The following is a 20,722-nucleotide window of genomic DNA, read 5'->3' as shown; positions in this document are numbered from 1 at the left end:
ATGGTGGGAGACTGAGGGCCCAGGAATATTTGGAATTTTAAAAAAAAGAATATTTGGAATTGTTATCATACTCTTCGTTGATATATTATATCCATAAGAATACACTGCTAAGAATGTCTATTCAAGAACGAGTTAATAAATATATTATTTGGGAATCTATTCATCTGGAGATATTCCTCAAAATACATAAAGTAAGGAGTGAAATAACTAAAAGTGAAGTAAACAAATTCCCACTCGTAAAAGAGGATTTAAAGATGGCTCTTAGAAAATAATAGAAGAGGAGCCCCTGGCTGGTGCAGTTGGTAGAACATGTGACTCTAGATCTCAGGGTTGTAAGTTCGAGCCCTGAATTGGGCATGGAGCCTACAAGGAAGAAAGAAAGAAAGAAAGAAAGAAAGAAAGAAAGAAAGAAAGAAAGAAAGAAAGAAAGACAGAAAGAAAATAATAGAATGAAAAAGATAAAGATGTGTAAGGACATAGATGATCAATAGGATTAATAAACTCTATTTAGGGGCACCTGGGTGGCTCAGTGGGTTAAGCCTCTGCCTTCAGCTCAGGTCATGATCTCAGTGTCCTGGGATTGAGACCCATATCGGCTCCCTCCTCAGTGGGGAGCCTGCTCCCCCAACCCTCTCTCTCTGCCTGCCTGCTTGTGATCTCTCTCTCTCTGTCAACTAAATAAATAAAATCTTTTTTAAAAACCCTCTATTTAATGGCTAAACAAGATGGGATCAGGAGGGAGACAATCCATAAGAGAATCTTAATCTCGGGATGACAGATGCTGGCGAGGATGCGGAGAAAGGGGAACCCTCCTACACTGTTGGTGGGAATGCAAGCTGGTGCAACCACTCTGGAAAACAGCATGGAGGTTCCTCAAAATGTTGAAAATAGAACTGCCCTATGACCCAGCAATTGCACTACTGGGTATTTACCCTAAAGATAACAAATGTAGTGATTCAAAGGGGCACATGCACCCGAATGTTTATAGCAGCAATGTCCACAATAGCCAAACTATGGAAAGAACCTAGATGTCCATCAACAGATGAATGGATCAAGAAGATGTGGTATATATACACAATGGAATACCAGGCAGCCATCAAAAGAAATGAAATCTTGCCATTTGCGACAACATGGATGGAACTAGAGCGTATCATGCTTAGCGAAATAAGTCAAGCAGAGAAAGACAACTATCATATGATCTCCCTGATATGAGGAAGTGGTGATGCAACATGGGGGCTTAAGTGGGTAGGAGAAGAATCAATGAAACAAGATGGGATTGGGAGGGAGACAAACCATAAGTGACTCTTAATCTCACAAAACAAATTGAGGGTTGCTGGGGGGAGGGGGGTTGGGAGAAGGGGGGGGTTATGGGGACGATATGTGCTTCAGTGAGTGCTGTGAAGTGTGTAAACCTGGCGATTCACAGACCTGTACCCCTGCGGATAAAAATATATGTTTATAAAAAATAAAAAATTAAAAAAATATATCTGGGGAGAAAAAAAAAAGAGAATCTTAATCTCAGGAAACAAGCTGGGGGGAGGGGGAGGGACAGGATGGCTGGGTTATGGACACTGGGGAGGGTATGGGCTATGGTGAGTGCTGTGAACTGTGTAAGACTGATGATTCACAGACCTGAGCTCCTGAAGCAAATAATACATTATATGTTAATTTAAAAAACCTCTATTTAATGGTTATATATAGAACCTGTACCCAGTATGTGAAGAATATACCATCCTTCCAAAAGATACATCTACCAGAATGTCTGGAATTAAAAAAGAATCACAACACCAAGTATTGGTTAACATGTAGAGCGGCTGTAACTCTCATACTTCGCTGAGGGGGCATAAATGGTCCAACTGCTTTGGAAAACTGTTTGGCCATGTCTGAAAAAGATGAGCATACCTCTACCCCATGACCAGCAGGTTGGCTTCTAGGTATTTGTGTAAGAGCAATGAAAAAAAAACAATAGACTAGTCAAGAATGCTCAGAGAAACATCAAGTTCCTCATAGAAGAATAGAAGTTCCTCATAATAGCCAAATTGGAAACAACCCAAATGTCCATAAAAGGCTGAACGGACAAACTAGGACATAGTCATTCAATGGTATGCTACTCTGTAATGAAAAGAAATGAACTGTTGATAGACCCACCAATGGAGGTGCAGCTCAAAACTCATTATGCTGAGTGAAAGAAGCCAGACACAAAATATGACATCCTGTATGGTTCCTTTTATATATGAAATTCTAGAACAGACAAAACTAATCATGGGGTGGGAAGGAGTAGGTGTAGAAACAATGGGAAGTGATGTAAGAGAACTTTTCTGAAGTGACAGAAATTTTCTAGAACTTGACAGGAGTGTGGGTTACAGGGGTCCTGCATTCATAGAAACTCATTGAACTGTACATTTCATTCTATATACCTCAATAAAAAATTATACTTTAATTTAAAAGCTTCATAGAGTATCTACAAAAAGTGACCAGATACTGAGCTATGAAACAAGTCTTAACAATTTTCAAAGTTATAATATACAGAGTATGTTGTCTGACCACAAGGTAATTATGCCAGAAATCATGACAAAATGATTATGCAGAAAATCCCCACATGGCTTTTTTTAGAAGATTTTTATTTATTTGAAAGAGATCAGGAGCAGGGGGGAGGGGCAGAGGAGAAACAGACTCCCTGCTGAGTAGGGAGCCCCTTCCAGGACTATCCATCCCAGGACCCCAGGATCATGACCTGAGCCAAATGCAGACGCTTACCCTCTGAGCTACCCACATGCCCTCCTCACGTTTTGATTTTTGAAATATACTTCTAAGTAACCCACAGCTCAAAGAAGAAACCATAGTGGAAATTAGAAAATATTTTTAGTTGCATGACAAGGAAAATACAATGTAATAAAATATAAAATATAACCACTAAAGAGTAGAAATAGGGTATATTAAGTACAAACAAACAGAAAGGAAAAAACAAGGGGGAAAAATCCCACAAAATTATATGATCCCCCAAAACGTAGGAAACATGGAAAAAGCAAGACAAATAGTAATTTTAAAGTAAGAAAATATTAATAGTGCCCAATACGTCAAGAATCCACAATAAATGCAATTGGTTAAACTCAGATTAGAATGTAAAAGTCTGTTCTATGCTGTTTATTAGAGACACACCAAAAGCTCATGGAAAAGTTGAAAGCAAAAGAAGATTTACTAAGAAATATTACCACTAAGAGTGGGTAGCTTTACTGGTATCAATCAAATTAGACATTAATACTAAAACCATTACTAGGCAGAGTGAGTCACTACAAAGTAACAATTCATAAAAAATTTATAATGGATACAATTCCAAATTAGAATATTTGTAATAAAATATCTTCATAATACTTAATATAAAAATTAGTAGGAGTACAGGGAGAACTGGAGCAATTCATCCCATGGAAGTGTGAGATTTCAATGCCATTATCACACCAAGGATTTGGTATCACACAGATCACACTCTCCAGCCATGATGCAAGAAAATTAAAATTCAATATGCACATCAACACAATACCCATACGCACAGAAGTTAAAATGCAACCACTCATCTGAATAATTCATGATAAAAATTAAATCATAATGGACAAAAATGGATGAAAAAATCATCATAATGCAAATTTTTAAAAACTTAGAACAGAATGATAAAAATGTGACATATGAAGACTTGTGGGGAGCAGCAGATTTATAGCTTTGAATAATTAGATTACAAAGAAGAATGAGTGAATATAAAGGAGCCAAGTGTTAGACAAAAAAATAGCCAATTAACCTAACACAAAGGAGACTGAGGTGGGGAGACCTCCAGAAATGAAATCGGGTGGTAGCTCAATTTCAAAGTGCCTGTCTCCAACCCATGCTCTGAACACCCTGATGTGGGTCTGGGAGGTGGGTGAGCTGAGGGGTTGTGAACTGGAAGAGAGCAGCATCTGACCCCCATGTGTCCACCTGTCGCAAGGGTGGGAGAGCCTGCAGAGATGAGCTTGTAAGCCCCCCTGTGGCTCCAGGAAGCAGTGGCAGATTGGAGCCCAGCCAAGCCCAGATCAGCTAGGTGAGTGAGGGGCAGGCTAGTCTGTGTCCTGCCTCTCTGGCCCCCACATCACCTTCTGGGTCTCTGACGGCTCTGTCTCTCCATCTGTAAGTCTAAGTCTGTATCTCTGGCTCAGTAATTTCTCTCTCCCTCTGTCTCTGTATCCCCCAGATGCAGAACCCATCCGCTCTCCTATCCTGCTCTGCGTCTCCATCACCTGATTCGTCCCAGATCGGACCTGCTTGCCTTTCCTTCCTTCCTTCCTTCCTTTCTTTATTTCTTAAGATTTTATTTGATTATTGTCAGAGAGAGAGAGCGCGCACAAGCAGGGGGAGCGGCAAGCAGAGTTCTCAGAGAAGCAGGCTCCTTGCTCAGCAAGAAGGCTGATGTGGGACTCCATCCCAGGACCCTGGGATCCTGACAACCTGAGCCCAAGGCAGATGCTTAACCCATTCAGCTACCCAGACCGACCGCCTTCTCTCTCTCTTCCTCTCTGAATCTCCGTGTTTCTGAACCTCTCTGAATTTCGTGTTTCTCTTTGATTTTTTTTTCTTTATTACTGTCACGCTATCTTCCCTCTGCTGCCGCCGTTCTAACTGTTGCTGACACTTTCTCTCTTTTCCTCCCAGGTGTCTCGCGTTCCTGTCGTCACAGGGCAGAAGTCTCAGGGCTGAGGATGAGGTGTCCTTCCTGCACCCTTTCCCAGCCCAGAGATCTCCTGGAAAACAGTGAAAGAATGGGGGGGGGGCGGTGGACAGGCCTGAGCTAAAGACCCCGCACTCACCTGAAGACTCGGTGGAGCCTGAGACTCCCCCGTGACTCTTGTATGGACGGAGAGGACCCGTGTTGCCAAGGGAAAGGGAGTGAATGTGAGATGCCATGTGCACCCAGGCAGGTTTTGCAACTGTTGTGTCTGAGGGTGGGGACAGGCGAGGAGTGGGGGGAGAGAGGTGCAGAAGAGGTGTCCTAACGTAGGGCTTTCTTGACTGGAGACTGTGTCCAGGCCTCACCTTCCTGAACCTTCCTTGGTCCTGACCCCGCCCGCTGAGCTCTGGCCCCGCCCTGAACCCTGACTCCCACACTTTGTGCTCTGACCCAGCCTCTAGGCGTCCAGGCCAGGGCCCGGCCAAAGCCCCATCATTAACAGCAGGGGGTGCAGACCACACCCAAACATGGCCATGTTGCAAGGAGAGGGACTCCACTGCCCGCCCGGTGTGCGCTCTTGAAGCGGAACGTAGACTTTGGGGGCGGGGCCTGAGTTGGGGGCGGGGCTTCGGCTATGGGGTGGGGCCTGAGTAGAAGGGGAGTGCCTTTCTCCGGAAAGGTTTCCAGCGGAAGTTGAAGAGGGGGTGAGACTGGATGGGTTTGCCGTGGAAATGAGATGCGGCTGACATTCGGGTGGGAGCTCAGATGAGGGGAGGCTGCCGCCGCACGGGCGTGCTGAGGCAGGGAGAGATGTGCTCATCTGCGGCAACTCCAACATCCAGCTGGGTCCGCACAACCTTGGTGGGGACCGAGATTCTCATAGCCAGGACCTCACGCTCACCAAACCGAACTCAGCAACCACGGAGCAGGACTGGGTCGGCACCAGCAGCATCACCACTGGTGTCCGGCTGGCACTTACATCCCACAGTGAGCTCTTCAGTCACTGTTGCTGCCCTTGCGCCCGTGGGGGTGGGGGTCTCTCCCTAACAGCTCTGTCCCTAGTCCACATCTCCGAGTGTGGATCCTGTCCCTAGGCGACGGCCCAAGCTTCCTGCAGTGGTGTCTGAGAAGGATGGCCATGGAGTTCCCTCTTGATTCACTCTCTTTTGAGGGCCTCATGGGCAGAGGGCGGAGGTAACTGTATTCCTTAGCTCATGCACCGTTGATCCAGCATCCATGACCCATCCTCCCACTGTGTTTATATTCAACTCATTGACTCAGACTCTCAACTATTAACTAATGATTCCCTCTCATCCCCATAACCCACTCCCCTTCCCACAGGCACCCCTTCTGGTGTCTTCACTGGGCGTCATGACTTGACTGTGCTCTACAGAATGAGTACTGTGGGCGCATAGTGTAATTTACGTAAGGCTGTTAGGCTCCGTGACTTATTGTATGTTCACACGTTTTCACTCATGACTGTGCTTTCATCCCTGGCATGCATGCATCGGCTTTGTACTTCGGACTCTGCTCAGTGCCGTGTGGCAAGCACCTACCACATGTCACTGTCCACCTGCCCAGGGTGGACACCCATCCCTCCCACAAGAGCCTGGCCACCCCCACCTTCAGTGTGTCTGTACAACCTGGGTGAGAAAGTGTTTCCAGACACTGCCTAATGTCTCCTGGAGGTTGGGGGGTCGCCCCCATTTGAAAGCCACTGGTCTTCCCCGTCTCTACCCCTGACTCCACACTTTAAGACACAGGCCAGGTGGGTACCTGACTTCCACATCTAGAAAGGACAAACGATGCCAGAATTTGCTGCGTATTCTATTTGACTAAGGGGAGGGGAAGGTCAGAGGCATTCAGCTGTTGTCCAACATGGTCTCTTTGATCCATTGCAGATAGGGCATTACTTTGATATAGACGGAGGGCATACTGGGGCTGTCACATGGAACATGGCCCCCGGCTGGGATTCCCTGAAGCATACCGTCGCAGATCAGGGGGCCCTCCAAGTCACCCTGCAGCACAAAGGGGAGAGGAAAAGGAACATTAGCAAGGCCTTCAGTTCTGCATGCAGAGTACCAGCTCCTGGGCCCACAGAGCACAGACAGTGACACCCCAGCTCCGGGGGAAATCAGAGTTGTCTCCAGAGTCCACTGCCAGAGGGCTGGTGGGATTCCAACAGAGAGGACAATAGCTTGAGTCCTGGCCAATGGGGAGAAGACTTCAGGGTCTAGTTTCTGCACAGTGGGGAGGGTCCAGGAGAATAGTCCCAGCAGACAGATCAACGGCGAAAAGAAGTGGGATCCATCTACTGGGCCCTCCAACCTGAGGGCCCATCTCTGATGTCACCTCTCCCCTATAGCTTCCCCAGGTCCCTCAGAGGAGTGGCAGTCACCTCCCTGAGGCCCCAGGTGGGGTCCCACAGGAGGGACCCCTTCCCTCTGGTGTCACCTCCTGCCCTCTCCCCTTGCTCACTGGGCTCCATCCACACTGGCCTCGCTGACACCCTCACATACACCAGGCCCACTTGCCCTAGGACCTCTGCACCTGCTCTACCCCGCCCCCCGTTCCACTGGGCTTACCCTCACCTGCTACAGGTGTCCACTCAATCCCACCACCTCCTTGCCTTCCCCTCAGCTCACCGGCCATCTCCCCCGGCTCCATGATGTCTCCTTCTACCCCACGGCACCAGCATCTCCTGACATGAAAGCAGTGCCCCTCATGAAGCCCCCCCCCCACCACGTGAGGGACACAGACAGAAACAGTGAACGCGACATAGACAGCAGTGACTGCTGTCTTCCCATGGGCTAGGTTGGTGTTGGGCACGCAGTAGATGCTCAGTAAGTACTTGCTGCCTGGAGGAAGGGATGGACTGTGATGTAGAAGACTGAGGTGCGGGTGGTGCCTAGAAGGGGGTGTGGGATAGGGCAGGGGGCACGCAGGCACTGGGGGCGGGGCTACAGCTAGACAGCAGTGGGACAGATGCCTGATTAACCCTTGCACCCCGGTCCTGAATCTGGGCCTCGTGTCTGAGCCCAGGTGGTCGAGGGGGGGAGAGGCTGGCTCACCGGGCAGGTGTCACTGTTGCCCTCCAAAGGGCCAGCACACAACATGTGATCTGTCACCTTCTGGATGTGGGCCTTGGCACACACATCATTGGGCAGGAGTTTGAGGTCCATACACTGGAGATCGCCAGTGTCTGAGACTAGGACCAAGAGAAAAAAGAGCTGTGGCCAGACCCCAAGTGGCTCCTCAGTCCTCCTCCTCCCTCAGATCCTGAGTCCAGTCCCCAGCTCCCTCCTCCCTACACCCACGTGTCTGGGCTCCAGGCTGCATGGTCCGGCTCTGGCGTACACTTACCTGGTTCAATGCTGCCCCAGCCAGAGGTATAGCAGGTGCTCCCCGGTTTGGGTTCCTGGGTGGGCAGGTCCAGGACCCTCACTGCATCTGTAATCTGGGCGGGCGCTGCCAGGCGGAGCAGCATGAGGTCATGGCTGTAGTCCTCTCCAGGGAGGTAGGTGTGTTTCTTCAAGAGACTCAGGTTGAATTTAGGGTGTGGGAAGTTTCTAATATCCTCGAATAATTGGGCTGTGTCTTCATGCTGGAACAGGCTGTGGCGACCCAGCCAGAGCTGGTAATTTCTGGGGAGAAAGGGAGCCCCAGGGAATGAGAAGAGAGAAGGGGGAGGGGAGGTGGGGCCAGGGAGGGTCCTGAAGACAGAGAGAATCAAGAGGCAACCATGGAGAAAGAGAGAGAGCCTGCGGTAAAGAATTAGTCACGGAAAAATAGAGACCTGGGGGAAACAAAAGAGGGTGACAGCATGAAAGGCAGATCCAGAGATAAAGAGAAGCAGTGAAAGAGAGAGCTTGAAACAGAAGGAACGAGGCAAAGGGTAGAACAGGGAGTCCGAAGGAGCACAAAGGCAACAGGAGAGGAAGCGAAAAGGTGGCGACCTTGAGGAAGGGTCCCTGGAAAGAAGCAAGAGTGAAAGAACAGACAGGAAGGAGCAGCAGGTCCAGTGCGACAGGGACAGGAGCAAGAGGAGAGAGGGAGGAACGCAAGCAGGTGGCGGGTGCAGCCTGAGAGAGAGCAGGGAGGGAGGACAGGGAGGGGCAGGCAGGGGGCCTGGGACTGGCTCAGCTGCAGCAGGGGCTGGGGGCTGGCTCCCCAGCAGCGGGTGGCCTGGCCCCCAGCCCAAGGTCGGCAGCCCCCTCCCTCCCAGGACCTCCTCCATCTTCTACCTCTACATCCCTCCATCACCCCCTCCCACCTGGGACTATCTCCGCTTCTCCTCCCCGCCAACCCGCGACCCTTACTAACCTTCCTCCCCCTCTTCTTCTCCACCCCCTTCTCCCCCTCTTTGGCCTCCTCTTTCTCCTCCTTCTCCTCCTTCTTCCAGGGCCCCCACCAGACTCCAGCTGAAACCAGCCCTTCCCTGTGTCCCCTGGAGTGCATCATTGTCCTGGAGGGAGGGGCTGGGCACATGAGAAGCACCCCCCCCCCAAAAAAACACACACACACATCAGGAGAATCCCTTCCTTTTCTCTGGGGGTCTCCCTCAGTCCCATCCTGGGGGTGCTCAGCAGCAATCGGGGGAAGGGAGTGAGGCAGAGACCCAGAGAGACAGATGGGGCAGAGGCATGGAGGATGAGACCTATAGTGACAGGGATGTAGCTGAGGGACCCAGAGGTGGACAGACACAGGGGGACACACAGAGACCCTGAGACAGGAGAGAGAGGGAGACGGATAAATCATAGACAGACACACGACAGAGCAAGTGACTGAGAGACAGAGACACAGGACAGGGAGACAGGAAGATAGTTACAGGGAGAGACACAGAGACACGGGCTGCCATGGGAGGGCTTCCCTGGGGTGGTCCCTGCCACTCTCCATGGGCCCCAGACCAGTATCATCTTTGTTTCCCTCAGCCCCCCAGCCTCCCCCACCCCAAGAGAGATTTCACAACCCAAAGCCCATTGGACCCTCAAATACATGCACTATGTCCTTGAAGCTCTCTGATATCCCCCTGAGCCAAGATGCCTGCCCCCCAACTTCCCACATCCCTGTGGGGTGACCCCAAGGTCTGTGCCCCATTGCTTATTCCTGTGGGAGCACAGACACCCCCTCCCAGATCCCATGCTCAGACTCACTTGTACATGCACTGGGCAGCTGTGAGCACCCACTGTGGGTGCACCAGGACACCCCCGCACCTGACACTGCTGAAATTGTACACAAGCGACAGCCAGGGTTGGAAATTATTACACTCCGAGCCTCCGCTCATCTGGGACTGGATGGGAGCCACAGCACCTGCAGAGGGATGCTGGGTCAGGGCAGGTGGGAGGAGATGATGGGGCTGGGAGGGTCTAGGTTAGGAGAGGGACACAGCCGCAGAAGAGCAGAGCTGAGGTTCTGGTAAGTGGTGCAGTAAGGGTCTGTGATTTTCCTGCAGTCCCTAAATTGGGTGGGTGACAGATCCTGCCTGAGAAGACATTCTGCTGAGACAGACTGCACCCCAGGAATCAGAAGAAAACAGGAAGCATCTGGAGCAACTTGTGGTGTGCAGGCCAGCTGTTTTGTAGTGATCTGGAGTTCCTGGACTGGGGGACAGCTGGCTTTGGTGGAGGTGTTGGCTCAGAGAAGAGGAAGGGGATTTAGAAGCCAGTGTTAAGCGGGTGCCTGGGTGGCTCAGTGGGTTAAAGCCTCTGCCTTTGGCTCAGGTCATGATTCCAGGGTCCTGGGATGGAGGCCTGTGTGAGCTCTCTGCTCAGCAGGGAGCCTGCTACTCTTCCTCTCTCTCTGCCTGCCTCTCTGCCTTCTTGTGATCTCTGTCTGTCAAATAAATAAATAAAATCTTTAAAAAAAGAAAGAAAAAGAAAATCAGTGTTAAGGACTCCAAAGGAGAGGGTCATGGATCATGGACTGGGAGAGAAGAATTTGAGTGGTGCTAAGGGGTCTCGGTCTTAAATATCTTGTATGCCTGTGGTGGGAATTGTGGGTTCTGAGAAGGTTTCAATATTTAGGGGATGAGGACTGAGAGGAAAGGTCACCTGGGGGCTCAGGAGCCAGAGCACCGGACCTTGGAGAACTAGGAAGTAGGACAGGAGGATCAGGGTCCCTGGGTCCAATGAGGAGGAGGTGCTGCTTGGAAGAGTTGGGGAGCACTGAAGAGAAGAGACAGAGATGGCTCCAGACTGCGCGTGTCCGGAAGCTGTCTGGGGGTCACTGGGAGGAAGCAGGGCACCCAGTGTGGCAGTGAGGACTGTGAAGAAGATGGCAGGGTGAAGAGCTAAGGAAGGTTCTGGGGTGGGGGTGGGAGAGGCAGGAAGAGACTGGTACCCAGCCTGGGCTGGACTGTGGGTGGGAGAAACAGGCTGCACGGATGGGGAGAGTGCTGGCCTTGTGGGGGTGGCAGGGTGAGAGCACCATGAGAGTCAGGGCCCCTCTCCCTCTTTCAGATCCATTCTACTCACCAGTCCACCCCAGGGACATTGCCAGGCACAGGACCAGAGGCCACATGGTGACAGAGTGTCCAGGAGCTGGCAGACGGTGAGCTAGGAGCTGGGGAGGCTTTAAAGTCTACAACCCCATGGCCACACCCCTGATCTGCTGCCACCAAGAAGCTGGCCAAAGCCTGGCCCTGCTTCTGGGTGTGGACAACCCCCACCCCCAGGGCTATGGGAGGGATGAAAGAGCAAGCACCTGTTGTTCTTAGGTCCTTAATCACGCTGGATATATGCCGGGCTCTGAGTCCAAATGGGCCAGGGCCTACAGCCCTGTTGCCTTGCTCTTTTAGACACAGGCAGTGAGAGGAAGCCCGAGAAAACAGAATCAGCAGCACTGGAGAATCAGGATTCCTATTACAAAGCCTCCAATGGCTACACTCCAAGAGAGATTTCACAACCCAAAGCCCATTGGACCCTCAAATACATGCACTATGTCCCTGAAGCTCTCTGATATCCCCCTGAGCCAAGATGCCTGTCCCCCAACTTCCCACATCCCTGAAATACGAGCTTGGCTTTCAGAACCCCTGTACTTCCAGATGCAGGAATGAGTTGCCCGACTAAAATGTTCCCCACAAAATCAATTCTTGGAATGCCAGAGATCCACAATCCCAACACTACTAGACCCAGAGATATGAAATTCCAAAGGTATCCTGGAGCGAATCTCCTAGCATCCCAAAATCCAACGTTCCCCAGAACAATTCAGAGGTACCAACATAGACCCCCTCCCAACTCCTCATTCCTTAACCTGGACATCTGATGACCCAGGACACCCGGATGAGCTGCATATTCAGGTCAAGAGAACCCTCGAAGAATCCAGTGGCCCTGCTCCAGTGAACATTTAGATTAGAGGGGCCTCGTTAATGCACCTCAGGATGAAGTGGCGTTGAACATCGCATTTTGGAGTCTCAGAAGAGACTCAAGAACTAGAGCCTTTCTGGCCTCCAGTGTTATCCTACATGCTATGGACAGAATGTCTGCATTCCTCCCAAATTCTTACATTGAACTGCTACTCCCCAGTGTGATGGTTTGAGGAGATGGGGCCTTTGGGAAGTGATTATGTCACAAAGGTGAAGTCCTCATGAATGGAATGAATACACTTAAAAGGGATCCCTTGCCCCTTCTGCCATGCCAAGACAGAGAGAAGAAAGTCATCTGTGAGCCAGGAAGGGGGCTCTCACCTACGGAAGACAGGCGGATCCAGCCCCTCCCATGTCAAGCACTTGATCCAATCTTTCCCCCTCTGTGCTGAGCCGCATGAGAAGCTCCCAAGACAGGAAGTGAGAGAAGTGGTCACCGACAGTCACAAGTAAAGACCATAAAGACTGGGGTACAGGAACACATTCAGTCCGTGATCTGACCTCCCCCACACACAGATCAGTGTCACCCTGTGGCAGAAATGGAGACAGTGCCCAATCCCCATCCTAATCCCCATACATGACCTCAACCAAAACCCAGTACAACCCAACGCAACCAACCCCAATCCCACACGTGTCCAACCCAAGGCAAATGAACCCACCCAACTTAACCCAACAGAACACAGCCACCACCTTCTCCACATTCAAAATCAAACCAAACCCATACCATCCTTCCATCCAACACAACCAATCTTAACCCCCAGGTCTTCTACATCCACAAATATATTGCCCACCATCCCCCTTGAGCCCCCACATCATTCCCATCCAAATCAAACCAAAACCATTCCAAATCCCAACTTTACCCATGCCTTCCTTTCAATTTCTCCAGGTACTCTGATGTGTTTTTTCAACATTGTCCCCCTTCTAGCTTTTCAAACTACGGTCTCTTTCCTCTGGAACTCCATTCCTTTTGTCTCTCCCACCCTCTCATTTGCTAGTACCTGAAGGAGGGAGGAGAGGAAAAGGACAGGAGGGCAGGGGTTTCCATGGTTTAGGATGGAGGCAAAGCCAGTGGACACAGATTCAGACATGTGGTCACTTGGACTGAGTCACTCAATGTCACCCATGTACCATACCTCTTAAGTGGATGTAGCCACTGAGAATGGATGACAAAAAGATGTCTCTGTGTCAAGATGACTCCAACATCTCAGCCAAACTCAGTGTCACACAAGTTTATGAATGTGGTCATCCTATTTCATGGATGTACACACATGCAAATCACACTTTCAAACTTGGGCACTGAGTGGACAGCACCTCATGCTGAAACTCACTTGACATATGCACGTTATTCAAGAACCACAGTAGATGTTCATATGTGCATATGGATGTAGGCAGATAAGTCATGAGTGCCTGTGCGCGCGCGCGCACACACACACACACACACACACACACACACACACACTGACACCAAGCTTTGGATGTACCAACTCAGACCTAAATTCACAGTGTCCAATGGAGGTCTGAACATATCCAATATCAGAGATGCACACACTTGTACACGGGGTCTAGACATAGAAGCCGGGTCCTAAATAAGGATACACAGGGGAGACACGTCAGTATGGACTCAGGCCCCTGAAGACATGTTCAGAAACATAGCTCTATAAAATGGTATTATAGCCAGCATTTGACCTCTGTGTGTTTCCATTTCCTCATCTGTTAAATGGAGGTTGTTTTAAGGTTAAAGAGGGGTCTGTGTGTAAGAGAACGCCTAGGACAAGTTGCTGCTTAATAGCAGTTATTTTCGTCAAGGGCTAAATGTGGATATTAAATGTTGTGGACACAGATATGGTCATGCTCACAGATGCACATAGATGCATGCTCACATAGATGCAGACCCAGGTAAGATAGTCAAGGTCAAAACTGGATTATTCCACAAGCCACTTTGTGGCGGTGATTCAAAGTGGCAGGCACAAACCCAGAGGCTGAGCATTCAGGTGTGGACCCAGTGGATCCGACCCCAGTGCAACACCTAGACACAGGCTGGACATTGAAGATGACAGAGACAGCTGGAGATACAGGCTTCAGGACAGGACACATCGCTACATCAGCCCCCAAGTCAGATGCTTGATGTTCAAGATCTCTCACTGTGTTTCACGTATGATGACAAAGTTCACAAGAGGAAGCAAGTAGGAGACAGGTAAGGCCTTGCACACTTGTCCCCCAACACACACACAGCTGCGCTGTGCACAAGTACCAGACAGGCAGTTTACGAGCTCAAAGGACTATGAACCTCTATGAACTCCTTGTCTACGATAGAACTCTCTATCTAAGGGAAACATAGAGACATCCCCTCAAGATCAAAGCCACACACACACACACACACACACACACAGAAACAGAAGCCAACACTAGGGCAGGACTGGACATCAATCCCACAGATCAAATGACCACACTCTTCCCCCTGCTGTTGGAAACTAGGGCTGGAACTCTGGTGAGCAGAGGCCATGTAGATGTGGTGGAGAAAGAGCATGAGGAAAGCAGAGTGATACTACCTTCCCCTTCCTTGGAGGAAAGGGAAGGGGTGAGACCGGACTCATGTTCTCAGAAATTCTCCATGGGCATGTCACATCTTCATAACAAAGGAATCAATATGTATTTTACTCTGGACTGTCTTCCAAGATTGTTTGTCTATCATGCAGCCTTTCAAGATGGTATCTCCCTCAGAGAAGGTTTGTTTACTGTCCACGATTTAATAAAATATAATGTCTGTTTATGGCCAAGGACAATAAAAATTATATGTCCCTCCAGAGAAATTTTATTTGCAATCCAGAATTATAAAGATAATATCTCAACCACATTCTGACTTTGGAAAGTTTGCCAGCAGCCCCCTTATAAGATTAAGGATTCCCAAACTCCATTCCTCAGCTATGACACAAATCACTGTGTGCACAGAATCCACCTATGTTCCTTGATCACCGCCATGGGCGTTGGAGAGCCAGGTGAATGGGTGTAAATATAAAGCCCATGCTGCCTCCTGGGCCATGAGTCGTAAAATCCTGCCTCTGACCAAGGATCTGCTGTGTTCTGCCAGTACTCACAAAACTGGCCAGCTAACATTTGCTTGCAAGGCAGTGAAATCTTGGACTTTTCAGAATTCGTGACAAACAGCTAGGCACTGAGGCAGCAACTGGCCAGATGGAGGTAGAGGTAGGCAGGGGACCTGCTGGGCAGCCACATGGTGGAGGACAGACCAGGACTGAGCTGAACTTTGGGGGAGAGGTGTAAGCAGTGGAGATGCTGGACTTGCCTGCCCCAAGGATGCATCCAAACACAAAGTCATCCCACCAGCTTTTTCAGAAACTTCCTTTTATCACTCATGTCCCTCCCCCTGCCCAACACGCTCTTCCTCTTGGCTCTCCCTCTGGGGAAAGTACAATGTTCCCTCAGGCACCAGGACAGACCCCAGGAGCCTCACAGACCTTCAGACACGAACACTTGCTCCCTGGATCTTCTCTATCCCCTACACCCTGGCTGAAACACATCTCTATTTGGACCCTACCCACAGTGTCCTCCCTTTCATCAGGATCTTCCCATATATCTCCTTTTGAACTTCTGAACGCTCTTCTTTCCCATCATGCCTTCATTTGAACAGAAGATACCGGGATGGCTGGCAACTCATTTTACATTGTAATTCAGCCACTCAGAGGGTAAGACTCCAGGTTTGGATTTCAGAAACCTCAGCTCTGCAGCAATAAAAAAATAAACGGTTCTTTCCGGGCAGACATAGAATGGTGAAGACCACCAGAAGCAGTTTGCTTGCAGTTCCTAAGGCCAGAACTACACCATACACCAGAAATACATCTTATCTCAGGGATATATCAACTCCCCACGTTAAAAAAATTTTTTTTCTTAGAGAGAGAGAGAGTACACATAAGCAGCAGGGCTTAGAGGGCTTGGGCTAAGAGTTGGAACTGTGCTGTGGAGATGGAGGGACATGGGGACAGGAACACTGCTCAGGGTCCAGATAGAGAGACAAGGGGAGTGGGAAGGGTGGGAAGGTTCTGAAATTCTGGAGCCATTCCTGGGGTTGTGGGTTGGTGGCAGGGCCTGGGTGGGGAGACTATAGTGAGTGTAGAGCCAACTACAAGAATCAAGCAGGAGACAGAGGGCAGTATCTAGAGTAGCATGTGGTGTGGGGGTCTGGTGATTTGAGGAATCACATGGCAGGGGGCGGGGGGAAATGGTTGTGTGGTCTGGGATATTAAGAGTTTCCAGAAACTCCACATAAGGGTCCCAGAGGGGCAGAGGCTAAGAGAGGAAAGTTTTATTGAGTTCCATGCTGGAAAAACTTTTGAGGCCTGTGGTGAGCTTTTGAGGTTGTAAAACATCACTGATTTAGGTGTTAGTTCTGGTGGGCTGAGAAAAGCATCTTGGATGGATTTAGGGTGTTTGAGAATGGGGGTTCCCAGAACTGTGGTTGGAGGCTTTCAGCTGGGCTGAGAGTTGAGAGAACTGGGTATCTCCCTATTACAGGGTGACTGAAAGGGTGAGGGTCAATGCTAGGAGTGGTCTCCCATGAGCTGTTGGCATTCTAAGAGGGAGTGGGAGGTTCAGGAACAATGCTGTGGTCATGGTGGGAATGCAGTCAGGAGGAGAGGGGTGAGTGATAGTCATCCTGGGAGGGGGTGAGAGGTGGCCCTTTCTGTCTGAAGGACATGGAAATCATGGTCTCAGTTACCAAAGGGACTTGGGTTTCTCCTAGCAGTGGTCTCAGAACCAGAATGGAAAAGTAACAAAGCACTTGATAGCCTAGGGATCCTGGTTCATCTGACAACCCAAGTCAAGAGTATCCTCATGCAAAATCCAGTACTTTGTGCAATGGACTATGTAGTTCTCAGGAGCTAGATTCATGCATCTCAAGGTTCATCTTTGGGGGTCTCAAAGGAGAGACAGAATGGTTTACTAGGCTTCCACCATTTTGATTTCCAAGGCTCTTTGGGAAAATCAGAGCTACTCTTGATGGGTCAGCCTAAGGTATGTGTTTAAAACTTGATAGAAAATCCCCCTCCTTTCCTATTTAAGTACACAAATAAGCTCTTGGGGGCATTGAGGGCACATGGCTGGGACAGTTGGTAGAGCACTGAACTCTTGATCTCAAGGAGATGGGATAAGTGAGTTCAAGCCCCAAATTGGGGATAGAGTTTACTTTTTAAAAGTAATGAAATATCCTCCTTTCAAAAATAAAATAAATAAGTGGCCATTGTATAAACTGAAACTAAAATAACACAGCATGCTAACTATACTGGATTTTTTTTTTTAATGGACAGACACAAACCCATTTTAAGATCATAAGAACTGGAGTAGAGGAATATAGTCAATTCAGGGGCCAGAGAACCCACATGCAGATCGGGGTCCCCCGAGTTACCCTGGGGAGAGACATTATGGGTCCAGCACCCTATCTCCATACTGACCCTCATCTACAACCCCAACCAAAATAGCACCTGACACACCTAACTGAATCCTGACCCAACCCCATACAACCCCAACTCACTCATTTCAGACCAAACCAATTTCTGGACAATGGCCATTCCACAATGCAGCCTTGGAGCCTATGATTCCTGGAGAGATGATGTCCAGCCTTGATCATCCATCTTCCCAACATGACTCCCTGTGGTCTTGGGCTCCTTGTCAGACACGAGGGCTCAGCCAGTTGCCATGCAGGCTCTGGACACAAGGGGGCAGGTGTGGGCAGCACTCTGGGCAGTGCAAGTGGTAGGAGTCACACTGGTTGGGCTAGTTTCAACAACTTGACCTCATGGTGATGAACTTGTGTCTCACAGCACTGCTGGATGAAGCCTGAAACAGCCCACGGTTGCCCTTGAGCATTGCGTTTATGCAAACTGTACGCACCACGAACACCCACGTGCAACTGTGTAGGCAGATGGCTATGCACAGGTTGAGTGTGGGGCAGACAAAAGACCAAAGTGTAAGCAACTTTGGCTCTCTCAACCCTATGGGACATTGGAGTTCCACTCACCTGCTCTTAACATCTTAGAGCCACAGTCTTGCCCTGCCTCTCAGATTCCTTGCAGTCCGGAGGCACACGCACATACACTCCAGCCCCATGACTCCAGTACCTCTTCCACATAGTATGCGAGCTGGGAAATGCCCCTTCGTGGGAGGCATATTTATTTTCTAAAGAGCAAATAAATCTTTATGAGAGCAGGATGTTGTCTTTATTCGCTAGGATAAGACACGGACTTTTTCTGGAGAGAGATCTCTATTGTCCCGGACTGTAAACCAACTGCTCGGACCGGAATAACCGTCTTGCAAGACGGCTTGGTAGACCAAACTCCAAAAACACGCAGAAACATGGGAGTCCATGGAGAATTCTATCCCAACCACCTTTGTCTTTTGTCCTGCTCTGTCTCTCTGCTCCTCTTCTCCGAGTCACCCTCTCTTTCCTCACCCCACCGGCTTTGATGTTCTGCCTGACTTGGATCTTGGTCCCTTTCCCTCTGTCCCGGAAGCGCGGCGGGAGCCCTCTGGTCTGAGGTGGACAGATACTTGCAGACTTTGTGTCCACGGGAGCACAGGGCTGCGGAAAACCCCAGCACACCAACCTAATTCCTGCACAAACCTGTGCCCGTTCGCCGAATGGACCCAAGAATTCCTGCAGAACAGCTAAGAACAAATTCCAGGACGAGTCTCCAACCTACCCCTCTCGGCCGCCGCCAAGATCCACCTCCTTCAGCGTTCCCTAATTCTGCGTGATTCCCCCAAACCCTCCTCCCTCAGACCCGGGAGCAAACCTCCGTGGACAAGCGCACTTGGCGCCACCTAGCGGCGGGAGCCTGCCAGGCCAAGAAGAAAAGACGCCATGTTTTCAGTCTCGGTCCCCCACCCCCAGCCCCGCCCGCGGCTCCTCCCAGCACAGAAAGTGAGACAAAATCTCAGAGATAAACTAGAAATCCTAGTCCGTACCGGAGTACTTCTCCCTGCTGGAGAGAACACTCTCACGCTGGGGCCCCAAACATCTGTTTCTTACCCCCTGGGACTCAGTGTTCCCGTGTGTAAAACGGGAGTCTCTATAAAGGAATTTCAGAGAAAGGTGCCATATCTGAGAGGTGGACAGTCGGATATCGGATTCTTCAAGTCCGGGAACTGCCGCTGCCCGACTGTGTTATCTAAGACAGACCGTACGACCACTCCTCCCCAGGATAAACAGGACTAATCATCATCTGGGATTACTAGGCCCTAAATGCCAGGCATGGCAGCATTTATGGCCCTAAATGCCATCAGGCACTCTTGCCTCAAAACATTCCTATGAGGCAGAAGCAATTATTTGTACCTTACAGATGCGGAAACTGAGGCATAGGGAGGCCAAGTGACTTTCCCAAGGTGCACAGTATTATGGGCTGCAGGCAAGATGCCAACCCAGGCCCCTGACTCTAGAGTTCACATCTGAATCACATCCTGTGTTAACCGGTCTTTTAAGTGCGAACCTAATGTTATGATTTACACACCTGCTCCATGCATATTACCTCATCCAACCAGAGACCATCCCCACCCTTTTTCCACTCCTATCCCACAACGAGACCCTGATAACCAAAGAAGTGGTGCTTTGCACCCAAGGATCCCTTGGATCATTCTCTTGCCCCCTCCCCTCTGCAGCCTAGATGACCTTGAACAACTGGGGCCTTCCCCTCCCCACTGTTTGTTAGTGTGTGAAATGGAGTGAAATTAATAGTGCCCTTAGCTCCTTATAGGTAGTGGCTCTTAGACACTCCTTGGGAAACTCTACAAGGAGACCCTCTGATTATCTGATTCTAAAGATGAGAATCAGAAGCAGAGAAAGGAAGATACACCAGAATCTCCCAAACTAGCAAGCAGTGAGGTGGAGCTCTCTGACTCCAGAGCCCGTACTCTGAAACACCACCTTCCACTGTCCCACGCTGAAGGTGGAGGGGAGGGGTGAAGGGAAGCCTCAGGCACCAGGAGTCCAGTCCCATTCCAGGGCGGGAGGGACACAATGATTGTCTCCATGGGGAAGGGGGTTCAAGATGAGACTTGTTCGGACAAGGGGATCCCAGCCTCAAATGACTCACTGAAGGCAGGTACCTTGTCCAGGGGTGATGCAGTCACCACTGAAGGGCTATGAGAAGGGGAGGAAAGGAGTCAACTCTGAGTGTAGAGAGACCTTCTGAGATCACCTGGTAATGGGTGGGAGGAGACAAAATAGAGGACGGGAGGCTGGAGGTGAGGGTCTAGGAGTAGAGGAGGATGCCTGACTTGCAGCCAGGCCAAGGGAATGGAGAGAAGGGATGGGGCTGGAGACCATTGAGCTGTAGGGGATAAGGAAAAGGAAGGTGTGGGGACAGTGCCTGCGGGACAGGCCGTAGGACAGGGTGAACAGTGGAGCTGTCCCTGAGATGGAAAACATGGGAAGACGAGTTTGGCGAGAGAGAGAAATGAGTTAGGACACTGTGAGTGAGAAGGGCCTGAGGACATTGCGGGTGGGAGGATGCCCAGAAGCAGGTGGCTGCCAGAGGCTGGAGTTCGAGGTCAGATGAAGGAGACCTGTGTGGTTGGTGGTTGAACCACATGAGTTGAGACAAGAGAGGTTCAGGCTTCAGGGAGTGTTCTCAGGAGGAAGAGGAGGAGCAAGG

General features: G+C 49.9%; 1 protein-coding gene across 3 annotated transcripts; it reads right to left on the bottom strand.

The window, feature by feature from the left end:
* Positions 1-6,507: 6,507 nt before the first annotated feature.
* Positions 6,508-11,237, bottom strand: LOC116580187 (kallikrein-1-like). Of its 3 annotated transcripts, none has more exons than XM_032326295.1 (6): positions 11,167-11,237; positions 10,744-10,857; positions 9,847-10,003; positions 8,057-8,337; positions 7,765-7,901; positions 6,508-6,711 (listed from the first exon to the last, which is right to left on the bottom strand). In XM_032326295.1, the coding sequence occupies exons 1-6, from the start codon at positions 11,210-11,212 to the stop codon at positions 6,556-6,558; spliced, it is 891 nt and encodes a 296-aa protein (XP_032182186.1). In that variant the 5' UTR covers positions 11,213-11,237; the 3' UTR covers positions 6,508-6,555. The 3 variants fall into 3 exon arrangements, with proteins under 3 accessions (XP_032182186.1, XP_032182187.1, XP_032182188.1); XM_032326296.1 differs by having other exon boundaries at positions 9,853-10,003; XM_032326297.1 differs by lacking the exon at positions 10,744-10,857 and having other exon boundaries at positions 11,167-11,228.
* Between the last annotated feature and the right edge of the window lie 9,485 nt (positions 11,238-20,722).

This window comes from Mustela erminea, chromosome 19 (genome assembly GCF_009829155.1).
Source record: "Mustela erminea isolate mMusErm1 chromosome 19, mMusErm1.Pri, whole genome shotgun sequence".
NCBI classification, from domain to species: domain Eukaryota; kingdom Metazoa; phylum Chordata; class Mammalia; order Carnivora; family Mustelidae; genus Mustela; species Mustela erminea.
Note: the sequence above shows the minus strand (reverse complement) of the source record. Positions and strands in the feature narration are given on the sequence as shown.